Raw genomic sequence first — 17,834 nt, forward strand, 5'->3', positions numbered from 1 at the left:
GATATATAGCAAGGGCTAACAAAATAAAATTTTTTCCCTTTAATCCTTTGAGTATTTGCAAAGTTTTAAGTTAATTTAATAGTAAAATTGTATTTCAATCTCTCCTAAAATTTAAAATTAAATTATACTCTACATTTTAATCCCTTGAAAACCGTGAAGATAATCTTCATCTCATGAAACGAATAATATCTCATTATGAGCACAGTTCAACCATAGTAAACAAATTTCAATAATTGCAATTCTTTTACTATAATGATGGAAGCAACAAGCAATTTTAATAAAGCTTGACATTTTGATACGACCCTGCCCTGGAAACATTTCTTGGCTCGACTCACGAGCGAGGCTCGTTATTCTCACAAGCTCGTCCCAGCTCAATTTGGGCGGATTCTAGCTTATGGAGCTAGAATGCAATTTATTAAGTTTGCATTTAGATGATGGAATAAATAAGTTGCTGATTAGTTAATTAAATAAGTTAATTAATTTGTTTAAAAATCTGGACATTTTTATTTTAATGTGTCTTAGTTTATTACCTATTAAATAGATGTCTAATAGTTAATTAAGTGTGTCTAAATTTAAGACAAATTTAATTCATGTTGTCAATTAATTTTTCCAGACGAATTTAATGTGCAGGATATTGTGTACTTTGGACGAATTTAATGCTGTTAATTAATGTGTTTTGCTGCTGTTGTTTAATGCTGCTATTGTTTAAATGCAGAATGTTAAACATGTCATGGTTCAGCCGAATTAATGTGTGAGATTTAAGCTAAGTAAATTTGTTGAATTTGCTAGGACAATGTACATGGACGGCAAAGAAGAGGTGGACAACATCATGCATAATTTGTGGAACAAATTAAGGAAGCATTTGACCAACATCATGCATAATTCATGGAAGAATTTGAGGAAGCATTTGACCAACATCATGCATAATTCATGGAAGAATTTGAGGAAGCATTTGGCCAACATCATGCATAATTCATGGAAGAATTTGAGGAAGCATTTGACCAACATCATGCATAATTCATGGAAGAATTTAAGGAAGCATTTGGCCAACATCATGCATAATTTAAGGAACAAATTGAGGAAGCACCATGGCCGAATTTGGCTTCCAATTTTACCCATTCGGCTACCCTTTTGTTTTGCCTATAAATATGTGTTAAATTTCATTGTAAGGGGAGAAGAACCTGGAATTAATGTTTTTACATTTTGTGAGATTGTTTACAACTCTCATTGTTCTCTAAAGACTCGTTTGACTTATCAAGTAACCCTTGTGGCGTCAACCCATTCTTCTTATCCGAACTTATCACTTTGCATCCAAAGTGTGGCGTTCAAGTTATACCGAGGTTCCTATCATCTTTGATTGTGGGTCAAAGTTCCATTTTATTCGTTTTCCATCCATACAACATTTAACCTTTCCTAAGTATTCGTATAAGTCCCGGGTTGACACACTTATATTGTGTTGGTTCAACTTGAATACTTGGTTTTCATTCACCTATCATCCTCAATACACTTCATAACCCCTTTTGAACTAAATTTAAGCCTTTATCCCTTCTTTCTTAACCTATCTTCGACAAACCTTGATATTACTCCAATTCACGATCGGGTACATCAACGACTCGACTCTCATCACCGAGGCCGGGGCGTATCATCTGGTATCAGAGCTAGCCGAATCGGAGTAAGAATCAACATCTTTGATATTATGGTTTTGTAAAAAAAAAAGTCTGGAAACCCTTCAACAATTTTTTTTGAATCATAATCTACACTCCTTTATACCCCTTTGAGTGAATTTTCACGTTTTCAAAAAAAAAAATTATCCAATTTATTATTTTTTCTTTCTTCTTTTGTATTCGGTATTAAAAAAAAGAGAAATTCAAAAAATAAAAATAAAAATTCGGAATTAAAAAAAAAGTGATTGAAATTCATTTTAAGTTTTGTTTGATAGCCTACCATTTCCGACATCATTGCCCACCAAGCCAACTCAATTTTGTAAGCCGACGACAAACGGTATTGATTCGTCTATCTAGTTTGTGGAGAACTTCGAGAGGCGAAAATCGAGTGGAAAAAGGCACGAGTGGTGAGTACATTAGAGCGAGCAAAAGCCATTAAACAAGTGTAAACACGAGTGGAGTGTTATCCAATTTTCTTTGTGAGTGAAACGTGAGATTTTTTGTGGTGAGGTATTTACTTTCTATTTTATTTTAATCATTTTTTTAGCAAAAAAAAATCATGTCACAAGAATTTTTCGAATCAGATTTCCAATATTTGAAGCAAGAGATACGTAGAATGGTGAAATCAAATTTTGATAAATTGCATGATCGATTGGATCGAGTGGAGGAAAGAGCCAGACGAAAACAAAATCTACCAAATCGAGAAATGGAGTCGAGATCATTGCGGCGATACGCGTCCAAAGACTACTCGCTAAGAGATTCTTATCGGGATTCCTATTCGTCAAGGAATTCAAGACGCGACAGGCTAGAGCTTGCAACTTCTCGACATGACGAACGAGAGAGGACGAGTTATTCATCGTATGATTCAAAGAAGTCCTTCCCGGAGGATTGTTCCCGAAGAAATGGACGAGAAGCCTATGAAAATATTTTCTCTTCCTTTGGGGCAAATGATTATATTTTTGATTCTTTCGTGTCGACTGCACATTGTAATGAAATCGAAAAAGTGAGAGAAAAAAGAAAATGAAGAGAAAGAATTCGAAAAAGAAATTGAGATTGTACAAGAGTGTGAGCGAGAAAAAGAAAATGAAAGAAATGAAAAAGAGATTGAAAAAGAAAAAGAAATCAAAAAGAGAGTGAGGTCGAAAATAAAATTGAAAACGAGAGAGGAAATGAAAAGAGAAAAAAAGAAGTTGAGATTAAAAAAGAAACGAGCGAAAAAGAGACAAATGAACTAGAAAAAGTGAGGAGCATTTCAACTAATCCATATGAAACTTGTTCTTGTTCTGTTTCTGCTTTTCAGGTATCCAAAAGGCCGAGTGACGATAATTTACAACTCCAATACCTTTCCAAGGAGAGAAGGTTCACCCTGGTTGAAAAAGGTAACGTTCTCAACTATCTTAGTTCGCCTATGCCAAAAGAGGAGCGAGGTATGAGTTTTGAAATTCTTAAAGCACCTCTGTTTTATTCGATTGTTGATGGAAACCTTGTTGATGAATTGTCCTTTAGAAGTGATCTGAACTTTGATGTGGTTACTTGCCATCCTTTGATTGATGATAATACATTTGCGCGGAATGATGGCAAGAAGAATAACGCTTTTGGAAATTGCGATGCTGATGAGTTTGTTAGTAAAATAATAATTATTCGGCATTTGCAAGATAAAAAGACATATAAGCCATTCCATCGGCTTGATTTGGGTAAAAATATGCACTCATTGATCTTTTGTGAGAAACTACTTTGTATAAACAAGAATGTGCGTATGAGATTTGAGACGTATGAATGCTTGAAAACATGCATGTCTTTGATTTGTTTGTTTGATATGACGATGACATGTAAAATGGTTAGTGCACTTAAAGTTGAAGATGGTGCCTCAAATCTGCTTTGTTATCCAAATTTTGCATTTTTGAGCAAAATTGACCGACTGAAATTTAGATTACATGATCATTTGGATGAGTTCTTGATGTATTTTGATTATAATTCCAATTTGATTATGATGCATGCTCTATTGTCGAGTATGGAGATCCATTTTGAAAAGGTTAATTCAAGCAAGGAATTTCGACTACTCTACATTGCCGAGGAGAGAAGGTTTGTGTTGACCGAACAAGGTAAAACTGATCTTTGTTTTCCTACTTTTAAAGGTAAGCCTCATGAACTTTTTGAAACATCGTTGTACTCTTTAGGTGGTGATAAAGATAGTGTTGTTGATTTGACTCGTTATTCACATGCTGGTTATGACTTGTGGAAACAATTTGAGACATTTGAATGCCTTAGAACATGTTCATTTTTGTTTCGAATAATTGACGAGGCATTAGCGAGTAAATTAATTTGTTTGCATGATTGTCAACATGTTGCTTTGAATCTGTCCACTCGCATGGAATTTTCTTGTTCTATTCTGCTTGCATATGGATTACAAATTTATCTGAAACACTTTTTGCTAATTCATGGTTATTCCTTTCAGTTGTTCCAATTCCAATCCGTCCCATTCGACCGAGGAAAGCTGAGTAAAAGTTGCTGTGTTCGAGTGAACCAATGGCTCGACTTGAGGACAAGTCGTTCTAAAGAAGGGGGGGATGATACGACCCTGCCCTGGAAACATTTCTTGGCTCGACTCACGAGCGAGGCTCGTTATTCTCACAAGCTCGTCCCAGCTCAATTTGGGCGGATTCTAGCTTATGGAGCTAGAATGCAATTTATTAAGTTTGCATTTAGATGATGGAATAAATAAGTTGCTGATTAGTTAATTAAATAAGTTAATTAATTTGTTTAAAAATCTGGACATTTTTATTTTAATGTGTCTTAGTTTATTACCTATTAAATAGATGTCTAATAGTTAATTAAGTGTGTCTAAATTTAAGACAAATTTAATTCATGTTGTCAATTAATTTTTCCAGACGAATTTAATGTGCAGGATATTGTGTAATTTGGACGAATTTAATGCTGTTAATTAATGTGTTTTGCTGCTGTTGTTTAATGCTGCTGTTGTTTAAATGCAGAATGTTAAACATGTCATGGTTCAGCCGAATTAATGTGTGAGATTTAAGCTAAGTAAATTTGTTGAATTTTCTAGGACAATGTACATGGACGGCAAAGAAGAGGTGGACAACATCATGCATAATTTGTGGAACAAATTAAGGAAGCATTTGACCAACATCATGCATAATTCATGGAAGAATTTGAGGAAGCATTTGACGAACATCATGCATAATTCATGGAAGAATTTGAGGAAGCATTTGGCCAACATCATGCATAATTCATGGAAGAATTTGAGGAAGCATTTGACCAACACCATGCATAATTCATGGAAGAATTTAAGGAAGCATTTGGCCAACATCATGCATAATTTAAGGAACAAATTGAGGAAGCACCATGGCCGAATTTGGCTTCCAATTTTACCCATTCGGCTACCCTTTTGTTTTGCCTATAAATATGTGTTAAATTTCATTGTAAGGGGAGAAGAACCTGGAATTAATGTTTTTACATTTTGTGAGATTGTTTACAACTCTCATTGTTCTACAAAGACTCGTTTGACTTATCAAGTAACCCTTGTGGCGTCAACCCATTCTTCTTATCCGAACTTATCACTTTGCATCCAAAGTGTGGCGTTCAAGTTATACCGAGGTTCCTATCATCTTTGATAGTGGGTCAAGGTTCCATTTTATTCGTTTTCCATCCATACAACATTTAACCTTTCCTAAGTATTCGTATAAGTCCCGGGTTAACACACTTATATTGTGTTGGTTCAACTTGAATACTTGGTTTTCATTCACCTATCATCCTCAATACACTTCATAACCCCTTTTGAACTAAATTTGAGCCTTTATCCCTTCTTTCTTAACCTATCTTCGACAAACCTTGATATTACTCCAATTCACGATCGGGTACATCAACGACTCGACTCTCATCACCGAGGCCGGGGCGTATCACATTTACTGTCTAAACTTCAATAAAATCACAAACCAATAAAGCATTATATAAAAATCCATAATTTATATAGTTATGTTATGGTATTCGCTATTATGGATTTGTTATTTTATTATCTGATTGGGTCTTGACTCATGGTCTATATGGTTCGCACTTTGAGTTCGCATGTTAGGTGTTCGTATCCTTCTATGAGACCGCATGATGTGAGTTCCCACCACCATGAAGGTGAATCTACATTTAGAAAACATGTTGGAAAAAATGTAATTTTTGAAAACTTTGAGGCATATTATCGATTGGTAAAGGTGGAGAGTTGAATCATAAAATTATGGTTTTATATTCTACTCCATGAGACCTTTACAACGGTATACCATATGCTCAAAATGAATGAGTGATTAATGAGAAATTGATGCTCAAAGTAAGCCACTTGTGAATATTTGTTGAGAAAAAGAAAAGTTTAGATCTGTCATTAGTTAAATACCAAGTGTGAGATGTGTATATATATATGTAATCTACTTAAGAATTATTGAATGATTAAATTAATGCTTTTCCTTACACGTAAGGGTGTAAATCTAAATTCATTGTGGTTGAGGGCATATGATGTGGCTGATGCAAAATATTTGTTTAAATCTTGTATTATTTTCATTTTCTTCAATAAACCCACTACCGTCCGCATCCGCGGATTTTATAGCACGTCGGCTCTTACACCAGGCAAACTGTCCCCCGGTCTCGTAAATAGCGCTGAGGAACTCTTCTTTGCTGATACGGCCATCATTGTCGGCATCGAATTTTTTTAACCACTGCTTGAATTCGTCCATCGTCATGATACGTTTTCAGTCCCTAGAGATGCTCTTATAAGTCTTGATGGCCATAACAACACAGCAAATTAATAAAAAATATTATGTGTTTTCAATGCTCACGGTAGGTGACAATGGCCTTTAGTTCCGTGAAGAGTACAACCCGAATTTATGCTATATCATATTTCACTTTACATATGTTCCATGTGTTAATCAAAATATTAAAATATAAACCACTGCCTTTCTTTTCACTTTATTAGATTCTACAATAAGTTTTCTTCCCTTTAATGTTTAATTTGGTATTTGAATTTCTTCTTCTTCTTAATTTAGTACTTAAATTTAATTTCAATATTCACTTTGGTACTTGTGTATTTTCATTTGATACTTGAGTTTCTTTTGTCCCATTTAATTTAAGTACTTGAGTTTGACTTTAATGTTTGATTTGGTATTTTAGTGGTTTTGTTTTTGTCTCAATTAAGTACTTATATATTTTTACTAGAGCACACACGTCAAATATTCACTGGGCTACATGATGTCATTTGGTTTGGGTACCAAATTAATCATTGAAGCCAAACTTAGGTACCAAATTGAGACAAAAAAAAAGATATCAAATTGAATATTAAAACTAAATTCAAGTACCAAATAATATATTAACCTACTCTAGAATTAAAAGGAATTTAATCTAATTGGCATCGCAATACTTACTCAAACATGTAAAATATCTTTAATTACAATTGATTATACTTAAATTTAATTACTGTACTATAAGTTCTGATCATATATGCTATTTTTTATACTAAAAAATTCAACCCTTAAATATGAGGATAATAGGCTTCAGCACACTTGAACCTATGTCGTCCTGCACTGATAACAATACCAATACCAATCAAACTAAGACTCAATCAACATTAAATGTAATCTCTTAAATGTAATTGTAGAAAGTTATTAAATTTAATTAGTTAAAAGTAGAAAAAGTAATTCGGTCGAGTCGTATAATATACTTTATTAATAAAACTAAAATTAAATAATTTCACTTTCTTCCACATGAGAAACACGACCCTTGTTTCAAAGCATGTATGTATTATTTAAATTAAGTCCATATTATTATAGCTCATTTTGAGAGTATGTTTAGAATTATTCATAGTTTCTTCCTAACTTATAAATAGACGGATAATGTGCTTCAGCGTACTCAAACTCATATCCTTACAATACCCATACTAATCAAACTAATACTCCATCAACATCCTTGGCTTAGTTTTAAAATATATAACTATTAATATACGATATTAATAATATTTTATAATATATAAATAAGAAAAATATCCATTGAATTGGCTGAATTTAAGCTTAAGTATAAACTTGTTTTTTTAATCGGGCTTGGTAAATAGATCTACTTTTAACTAAATTTAGAAAGTTTGAACGTTTATGTTCAAGTTCTATCATGTAAATGGATTTAAGTTTCATTATGTGTGGGTCTTAATTAAGTTATATTTCCATTTTAAATTTATTATATTTTATATTAAATTGATTTTAAATCTAATTGATCGGATATATTATTTATAATTTATACCTATACCTATAATTGTACTATAGACTAATTGGAAATAATTTAGAAAACTAGAATATATGCAATGGATTTTGACAAGGACGCAAGGGGTTAGGCAAAAAAGGTAGAGAAATGGAATAACTTCAAAATTAACCATTGAATGGACCTTTAAGTGATACAATACCCCATTTAATGTATGAGAAGGGATTATATAAAATTGTGATTCCACGTCATTCCTATCTGTTTTTAATAGGAGAATGACAAATCAGATTTTTTGTCCTGATTTTCAGCTTTTTCCTCTTGAAAAAAATTCAAATTCAACTAAAAATGCTAAAAATCAGGAGGAAAAATCTGATTTATCATTCTCCTATTAGAAATGGATGAAGATGATGTAGAATCACGTTTTATATAATTCTTTTATCTATAATGTATAGATTTTCAAATTTTTTGTTTGTAATCAATAATGTTGTTTTAAATCTCTTCATAAATTCATATTAAAAATCATATCAATAAGCCAACTACAATTAATTATATCATTTGAAAATTAAAAAAAGAAATTTACCCATGTTTTAACCTTGCCCAAAAGCAATAAAGGGGAATCCAAAGGTCATTTCGTGGGAGGAATCCAGTTCTCTGCATAAGCACGTGGTGGACTTTTTAACACTGAAATAGTGTTGATTCAATGAAGAAAAAATTAATGAACAGTGGTGACTTTTATTTTCTTGCATTCAAATTACCATGGAAAGCTGATTTCAAGGGCGCAAATCATTTTATAAAGTAATTTTTCCAAAGATCTTATTCTAATTTTGTGGTTTTTATCTATATTATATTGATTCAAGAGAATAAGGCTCAGACCCAAAGAAATTAGTAACTCCAACAAGCTTCTAGAGATCTATATAACAGGTAGCCATTAATTCGACAATCATACCTGTTATTGAGCATTGTTAGACAAAACACGTTAACGAATAAAATAAATTAAATATAAATATATACATATGAAATACAATATAAATAGAATGATTTATAATTAATTTATCAAATACGAAAATTAAATAAAAACATAATAAACAATTGAAATAAAGGAGAATTGAGATTTTACGAAATGTTGAGGCCTGTGAAACATAGTTTCCTTAAGACAGATTCGACCGCTCCTACGGTACTTGAAGAAACGTTGGTCGAATGTCTCCTAGGATACAACAACAACAGTGATCAAAATAGTAGCATATCTACAACAATCAACGAACGAACTTTGCATTTTTCTATCACCAGAACGTTTGAAAAATACGGAGAGGAAAAGGAAGAGTTTTGAATTGAACAGAATTTCGATAGAAGAAATTATTAGAATGTGTGTATAATCCTACAGAATACACAGCCTTTTATAGGCATTTAGGATAGTGAAAATTTGGAAATAATCATAAAATCTACCATTAAGGAGTAAAAAAAAATCAATTTGATTTAAAAATTATATCAAATCAGATACTGTCCATATATAAGCAGATTATGTCTGCTGAGGAAAATAAATTCGTGTTCGGCTTAAAATATTTATAAGCCCATTTGGCCTGACCGATCTGAATATTTCGTGTCGTTCACATCGTGCAGGTGTGCCCCAACTCTGTCGGGTTTGGACCTGCACCCCCTGCGCGTGAGACAGGGTTATAAACTTAGTCATTCAATTACCTTTTAAGAGAGTTTACATATATAAACACATCTCACACTTGGTAATTAACTTGGTTATAAACTTGATATTTAACTAATGTGAGATCTAAGCTTTTACTTTTCCTCAACAATATTTCCAAGTAGCTTACTTTGAGCATCAATTGCTCATTCATCACTCACTCATTTTGGGCATATGATATACCGTTGTAAAGGTCTCATGGAGTAGAATATGAAACCATAATAATATGATTCAACTCTCCACCTTTACCTATTGAGAATGTAGGAGCCCAATTTTGCCTGGGGCTAATAATAAAACAAAACCAAAAAATAATAATATAACAGTCTATTTACAAGGCTCGAGAGCCCAAAGAAATATTACAAGCCCAAATGCAAAAAGAGGCCCAATGGCACAAAAACTTATTTTTTTTAAGAAAGTCAGAAACCTTAGGGTTTCTGCGCACTGTCGCCTTCACCATGTCAATACGAACGCCGCTCGAGGCTTGCCACCATTTCACCAAAACAGTAAGGGAGCGCCTTTCCCCACTGTTGACTCCACCACCACCTGCAAAAAGGAAACACAAGGACAGAAACGGTGTAAAAGTAGGAAATAAAAACAGTAGAAAAACAATGAAAAATAACAGTGTATAATCGACTATAAAAGCCATCACAACAGCATGTATATTTTCACGGAGAGAAATATACACACGAACAAGCAATCAAAACAGAATACAAAAAAAAAACTTCAAAGGTGACTCTTTTTTTATCTACTATTTTTTTAAGAAAACATAAAGTAAATAGAAATTTTTTTACCTGAACGTCGCTTCGTATTCCACCTTCGAGAGTGTACAAGGACACCGTCCCCGATGAAAGACAGTTCTTTTAAGCGTACTGCCTCCAAATCGTCTTCGTTTCGCCTGAGGACCACATCGGAGAGGAAGGTGCAGGGAACCCACCAAAATACAGAGAAATCGAAAGGTTTTTTTTTCTTTTGTTTTCATGGGGCTTTAGGTGATATTAACCCCAAATCGAGGTTTTGGGGGTCAAAATGGCAAAAATGGGAGTTGGCCCATGTTTTCTGGCCACCGAAGACGGCGGTTCTCGTTGTCGATGATTCGTGGCCGCCGCAAGAACTCGCTAAACCTCGGGGCTGGACATGGGAAGGCAGAGAGAAAAAAAGGTGTCAAATTTTATTTTTTTAATCCTGGTTCAAAAATGAATTTTTTGGATTTATTTGGCATAGATAAGGACATTATATGGCGTCATTTGGGGTAGGTCTCAAAAGCCCCAAAACAACGTCATTTTGATGCAACCCGAGGTTCGACCCGAACCACCCCTAGGATCCACGTGTTTTTTTCCTAGGGGTATTTGCAACTTTAGTCCTTTCGCGTTTTGAGTTGTTTTAATTTAGTCCTAATTTCACTATTCTTTCTTTTAGAAATTATGCCATTAAATTTTATCCCGCTTTCAATTAGTCCTCGGTTCGCTGATCTTATGGAGAAAGGACGCGTGTACTGAGGATCGAAATAATTGCTTATTCGGTCCGGGTCTGTTTTCGCATTTTTCATTTTAGTATTTTATTTACTTATCTTATCACAATTTATGCTTTCAGTTTCATTTTAATTCTGATTCAGCCATTGGTTTATTTAATTTCAATCTTTCATGAATTTTTTTCATTTATTTATTTCTTTACTCTTTTTTGTATTTAAAATTTATATTGTCCTTTATTATTTTATTTGCACATTTTGTTACTCCTATTATTATTATTGTTGTTGTTATTATTTATTTTTCCTTGATGTTTTACTTTAGTATTAGAGTAATAAATATAACATGATTATCGCTATTATTATTATTATGAATTGGTTTTATTATTATATTTATATTATTGTCATTTACTAGTATGACATTTTATTTTTCGTATATCATTATTCCATTTTTATACACTACCATTTCATTTTAGTTCACTATAATCGTGTCACGAATCGCGTTTAAATATATTTATCCATTTTTGTACTATACCCAAATAAATTAAATATACATTGATTTAAATGTTACATTTGTTATTACTCGATGAAGGAAATTTTAAAATTAAGGCAATGTTCTGTATTAGGAGATTCGAGAAGTTATACCCTAACTTACGGAGTTCGACTTTCTCTTTGAACCTAGATAACTGAACATCCTTTTTAAAACTAAAACACATGAGATTTAAGTAGTGATTAAATGATAGGCAAGCTTATTTTCGAGGATTCAAGATGTTGTGTCCTAACTTACGGGACATGATCTTTTCTTTTTGGTTACCTCGAGATAAGGAGGTCTTTTACACATGTTTTAATTTACTTAAGTGATTTTAATTAAAATATCATCATGCAAGGAGGGATCGTATTTTAAATTCTCTTCAAATTTTCAGTTCTCAACGCTAAGACATCAAGTAATCAATTAGGTACCAATTTTGGACGTCACGAGGGTGCTAACCCTTCCTTGTGCGTAATCAACTCTCGAACCCATTTTCTGGATTTTGGTAGACCGAAAAACATTGCTTTAGTACATCAAACCTCTTATTAAAACGATCAAATTACGAGGTAATCTAATCACACCTCATGAAAGTGATTGGTGGACACTCTATTTTAATTTTTAAAATAAAAAGTCGATTTCAAAAAGGTTTCGACAGAGAATATGCCTCAAAGTTCTCTAATTTTTTCCAATATTAGGTATTTCGATTGACATCGGCATTGTTTTCAGTGCAGGAGGACGTGAGTTTGAGTGTATTGAAGCGCATTATTCTCCTATGAGGAAAAACTATATATAATTCTAAACATTGTATAAAAAAAGATTAAATAGATTGTCTTGTCGAGTTAATGACATCAATTTCGGTCAATCACATGCGCTAAATGACTTAACCTTCATGCACTCCAAGAAGATTCTCAAATCTTCAGTTGGTACATGATATACGGAAAAACGAGTAGCCATCAATTTGACAAATCATATCTACCTTAAGTTAGCCAATCACACGTGTAAGATGACTTGGTCTTCATGCACTCTCTAGATTGAGCTCATTTATATGATCCATAATTGAAGTATCTTTAACCATCCGGGTTGAACAAATGGTATATCAATGCATCTTGTTCGTTGTAGATGAGGCTTTTCGTATGTGTTTGATATCGTCTTCATTATATCAGTCGTTGTTGTTTCCTTCTTGATGTTGTACGCAACGTTCTTATCCAAATTCAATAGAATAGTTCATAAGGCTTTTCCATTTAGTAATGACCATGTGGGCAAGATCAATATTTTTTAGGTTTTTATCTCGAATAAAAACTCGTAGCTTCTTTTGATACAAATAATCATTCACCTACGTCTTCAAGAAATCAAAATCAACACTTTCGAATTTCTCAATTCTTACTTTGTCAATACCATACAATTATCATTCTCACTTCTCTTTTTCAACCTGAAGCTCTGATACTATTTTTGGGAAATGAGACCTTAATCTAAATAAATAAGAACACTAAATTTACATGATTTAGGTAAAAACCTCCTACGTCCGCGGTTGCACTATGCTTTTCACTATGAAAAAGAGAATTCCACAAATTACAGTCCAATTATTATTGTCATTGGTAGTTTCCGTTAAAATTTGTCAACATATTTATTTAACATTAATCATATGCTACATCATATAAGGGTAGCCTAATCAACATGCTAAATTGACAAATTTTGTCGAAAAATACTTACGATTTTAATGATTGAATTGTGATTTTTAAATAAAAAAATAGGAGGACTTAATTTTTAACTTTTTAAGTACAATGATTTAATCTCAAATTTTATCAAAGCACAATGATTAATTAACATAATATTTTAACAAAAAAATCAAAATTCTAACTAAACTCGATTTATTCATTCAATCATGTTTAAAACATTGGTCCAAGCAATCATTTTATTTTATTAATTATAACCATAGATATTCTCATCCATTTTATGGTTTGAATTTAATCTTGTTCAGGCCAAAAGTGGTATTCAAGTAAAATCCTTCCAACAATGATGATTCTAAGGTTCAAACATTTTTTTTTGCTCGATCAAATTATTACACATTTTAAGCATTCACAAATATGTTATAATCTGCAAAATACGGCACTCCCCCACGAAAAATGTCCCTATCCCAAGTACAAATCACCAAAATCTCATATCAATAACATCGTGATTCCATACCACCAGACCCCTAAAACCCCCTCTGTTATTCTGCCCTCTAAAAACAATTGTGCAAGCCACCGAAACATAAGCCCCATATAACCAAAGATCCTTTAGACACTAACAGCTAACCATTCTTCAAAAGAAACTCAACAACACCACTCATGATATATTCAAACTTAATCCAAATACCAGAGAAAGAAGCCCACTGTCACTCCTTCCAACCACTTGTTGATTCAAGCAATCATTTTAAAGTTTAAAATATGAGTTTAAGAAAGAAAAAAGAAGAAGAAGAAATGAAATAAATAATGAAAGGAGACAAGTTAAGACCCATTAACAAAGATTGCAATTCATCTTTGCAATCATCTTATATATACGGATTGCTGCAACACAAGCAAACAACAAGAAGCAAATACACACACACACACACACACATATATATATATAGCTAATTCCCATAGATCAACCATCTTATTATACGACATATACACACACAAGATACATTAGTTGATGCCATATCCTTGCTTGGCAACATATTTGACAAGCTCATCCAGTTCATCCAAACTGATGGTTCCGTCTCCGTTGCCATCGGCATGGTGCAAAGACCGACGAACTCGCCAACTTGGGTTCCGGGAACCGAGTTCACGGAAAGCTTTCATCAATTCGTCCTTACTTAGACAACCATCACCATTGACATCGTGTTTTCTGAAGACAGCCTTCAATTGCTCTTCATTGAGGCTAAGGTTTATGGATTTTGGCACATAAAGAGGCATGTTGGCAAAGGGGGACAACTTAAAGGGTTTAGAACTACTTGAATTTGCTACGTGATCAAAATATGTTACTAGAGGCATGAATTTATATAGAAATTTCTTGACCATGGTTCACCACTTTTTCCTATGTTTTATTCTTAATTTCTCTCCTCTCTTTTTTTATGGACCCTTTTTATTCTTATTCTCTTCCTTTTGTAACTGTTTATTATAGGGGATCATGCATATATATATATTACTCCAATATAACATACTAATCTTACTAATATAATTGTGCGAATTTTTCAGTGTTGTTAAAATTTTTGTTTTCTTTTAACGAATTGCTGACGTGGTACATTTGCTCATTAAGCAACTGTCATGTGACATTCTTTTTGTTGACTTTTGACTAAAGTTTAAGGAAAAAAAAATTTGGACTAACTATAAGGAGGTCCCTAAAATTTAGTCAAAAGTCAACAAAAATGTCACGTGTTAATTACTCAATGTGCCATGTCAGCAATCCGTTAAAAGAAAACAAAAGTTTTAACGACAGTGACTAATTTACACAACTATCTTATTTAGAGCAATAAATTAAAAAAAATTGAAGTAACCAAAATAAGATAAACTCTATTTTAGAGTAATTAATTTACTCTAATTTTATTCTTACATACCAGGATATATATATAATTTTTGGGTAGGGGCAGAAATAGATCTTTCTAGACTTTGAAGGTTATTATTATTATGGCTTCACGTTTTTAATAGTACTTAGACATGTTAATGAGTTAGATTGGATCAGATTGTGGCTTGATTTTAAAATAAAATTATTCAGACTCAAGTCCAAGCCTGGCCCTCCCAAGTTTGCACAAAGGTTGCTTTTACTATTTAAAATATAAAACAATATTTATTTAAATTAATCTAATTGTCAAAAATATAGATATTAAAGTCGACTTAATTGTGAAATTTAGACGTAAAAAATTATATTATCCTTAGCTTATAATTTATCCTGATTTTTGCAAGAAAATAAATTTTAAATTAAGCTGGATTTTCATTTTTTTAAAAAGAAATTTGTTAACATATTTATTTAACGTTAATATGCTACATCACATGAGGGTAGCCTAATCAACATCTCAAATTCACAAATTTTGACAAAAAAAGTTCTTATGATTTTAATGATTGAATTGAGATTTTTAAATAAAAAAGTAGGACTTAATTTTTAACTTTTTAAGTACAACGATTTAATCTCAAATTTTATCAAAATACAAGGATTAATTAACATAATACCTTAACAAAAAAAATCAAAATTCTAACTAAACTTGGTTTATTCATTCAATCATGTTCAAAATATTTGTCCAAGCAATCATTTTATTTTATTAAGTATAACCATAGATGTTCTCATCTATTTTATGGTTTGAGTTTAATCTTGTTCAGTCTGGAAGTGGTATTCAAGTAAAGTCCTTCTAACATTGATGATTCTAATTTATAATATTTGATCTTAATCCAAATACTCGAGAAAGAAGCTCGCTGTCACTCCTTCCAACCACTTGTTGATTCAAGCAATCATTTTAAAGTTTAAAATAAGAGTTTAAGAAAGAAAAAAAAAAGAAAGGAAATAAATAATGAAAGGAGACAAGTTAAGACCCATCAACAAAGATTGAAATTCATCATTGCAATCATCTTATATATACGGATTGCAATGAAAGAAACTTGTCTTTTTTCCAGCATATGTAATTGCTGCAACACAAGCAATCAACAAGAAGCAAATACACACACACACACACATATATATATATATAGCTAATTCCCATAGATCAACCATCTTATTATACGACATATACACGCACAAGATACATTAGTTGATGCCATATCCTTGCTTGGCAACATATTTGACAAGCTCATCCAGTTCATCTAAACTGATGGTTCCGTTCCCATCGCCATCGGCATGGTGCAAAGAACGACGAACTCGCCAACTTGGGTTCCGGGATCCGAGTTCACGGAAAACTTTCATCAACTCGTCCTTACTTAGACAACCATCGCCATTGACGTCGTGTTTTCTGAAGACAGCCTTCAATTGCTCTTCATTGAGGCTAAGGTTTATGGATTTTGGCACATAAAGAGGCATGTTGGCGAAGGGGGACAAATTAAAGGGTTTAGAACTACTTGAGTTTGCTTTGTGATCAAAATATGTTACTAGAGGCATGAATTTATATAGAAATTTCTTGACCATAGTTCACTTCTTTTTCCTATATTTTATTCTTAATTATGTCCTCTCTCTCTCTCTCTCTTTGGATCCTTTTTATTCTTATTCTCTTCCTTTTGTAACTGTCTATTATAGGGGATTATGCATATATATATTATTCCAATACAACATATTGATCTCATTAATTAATATACTATTTGAATATAGCATATTGATTTTACTAAATTACACTTATGGTCACTTTAAAATAGAGTCGTTTTATTTTGGTCACTTCAAATAGATAATTGTGTGAATTTATCTTAAAATTTTTATTTTATTTTAACGGATTGTTGATGTTGTACATTTTCTCATTGAGCAATTGACATGTGGCATTATTTTTGCTGACTTTTGATTAAAGTTTAGGGAAAAAAGTTTCGTACTAATTATAAGGAGGTCCCTAAACTTTAGTCAAACTCAATGTGCCAACTGTTAATCACTCAATGTGCCATGTCAGTAATCCATTAAACGAAAATAAAAGTTTTAACAACGGTGACTAATTTGCACAATTATCTTATTTAGAGTGACAAAATTAAGAAAAAAAATTTGAAGTAACCAAAATAAGATAAACTCTATTTTAGAGTAACGAGTGTAATTTACCCTAATTTTATTCTTACATACCAGGATATATATATATATATATAATTTTTGGGTAGGGGCAGTAATAGATATTTCTAGACTTTGAAGGTTATTATTATTATGGCTTCACGTTTTTAATGGTACTTCGATGTGTTAATGGGTTAGATTGGATCAAATTGTGGTTTGATTTTTAAAAAAATATTGAGACTCGAGTCCGGGCCTGACCCTCCCAAGTCTGCGCAAAGGTTGCTTTTACTATTTAAAATATAAAACAATATTTATTTAAATTAATCTAATTATCAAAATTATAGATATTAAAATCGACTTGATTGTCAAATTTAGATGTAAAAAATTATATTATCCCTAATTTATAATTTATTCTGATTTTTGCACGAAAATAAATTTTAAATTAAGTTGGATTTTCATTTTTTTAAAAGAAATTACCCTTCACTTGAAAAAAAAAATAAGTGACTATAGTTAAGGATAACATGAAAAAGTAAAACTTTTTTTTTCCTTCAATAAAAGTAT

At 32.2% G+C, this 17,834-nt stretch overlaps 1 protein-coding gene and 1 long non-coding RNA gene across 2 annotated transcripts; both read right to left on the reverse strand.

Annotated features, from left to right (window-relative positions):
* Positions 1-9,888: 9,888 nt before the first annotated feature.
* LOC107942650 (uncharacterized) lies at positions 9,889-10,768 on the reverse strand. The gene is made up of 2 exons (XR_001695881.1): positions 10,389-10,768; positions 9,889-10,140 (listed from the first exon to the last, which is right to left on the reverse strand). It is a non-coding gene; the product is annotated as an uncharacterized lncRNA (long non-coding RNA).
* Positions 10,769-14,084: 3,316 nt separating this feature from the next.
* LOC121218168 (polcalcin Che a 3) lies at positions 14,085-14,622 on the reverse strand. The gene has a single exon (XM_041094933.1). It carries the CDS (start codon positions 14,600-14,602, stop codon positions 14,255-14,257), a length of 348 nt encoding a protein of 115 aa, XP_040950867.1. The 5' UTR covers positions 14,603-14,622; the 3' UTR covers positions 14,085-14,254.
* Between the last annotated feature and the right edge of the window lie 3,212 nt (positions 14,623-17,834).

This window comes from Gossypium hirsutum, chromosome D06 (genome assembly GCF_007990345.1).
Source record: "Gossypium hirsutum isolate 1008001.06 chromosome D06, Gossypium_hirsutum_v2.1, whole genome shotgun sequence".
NCBI classification, from domain to species: Eukaryota; Viridiplantae; Streptophyta; class Magnoliopsida; order Malvales; family Malvaceae; genus Gossypium; species Gossypium hirsutum.

What these genes read in the sequence shown, in the direction of transcription:
- LOC121218168 (XM_041094933.1), bottom strand. Translation starts at nt 14,602, where the DNA reads ATGCCTCTAGTAACATATTTTGATCACGTAGCAAATTCAAGTAGTTCT.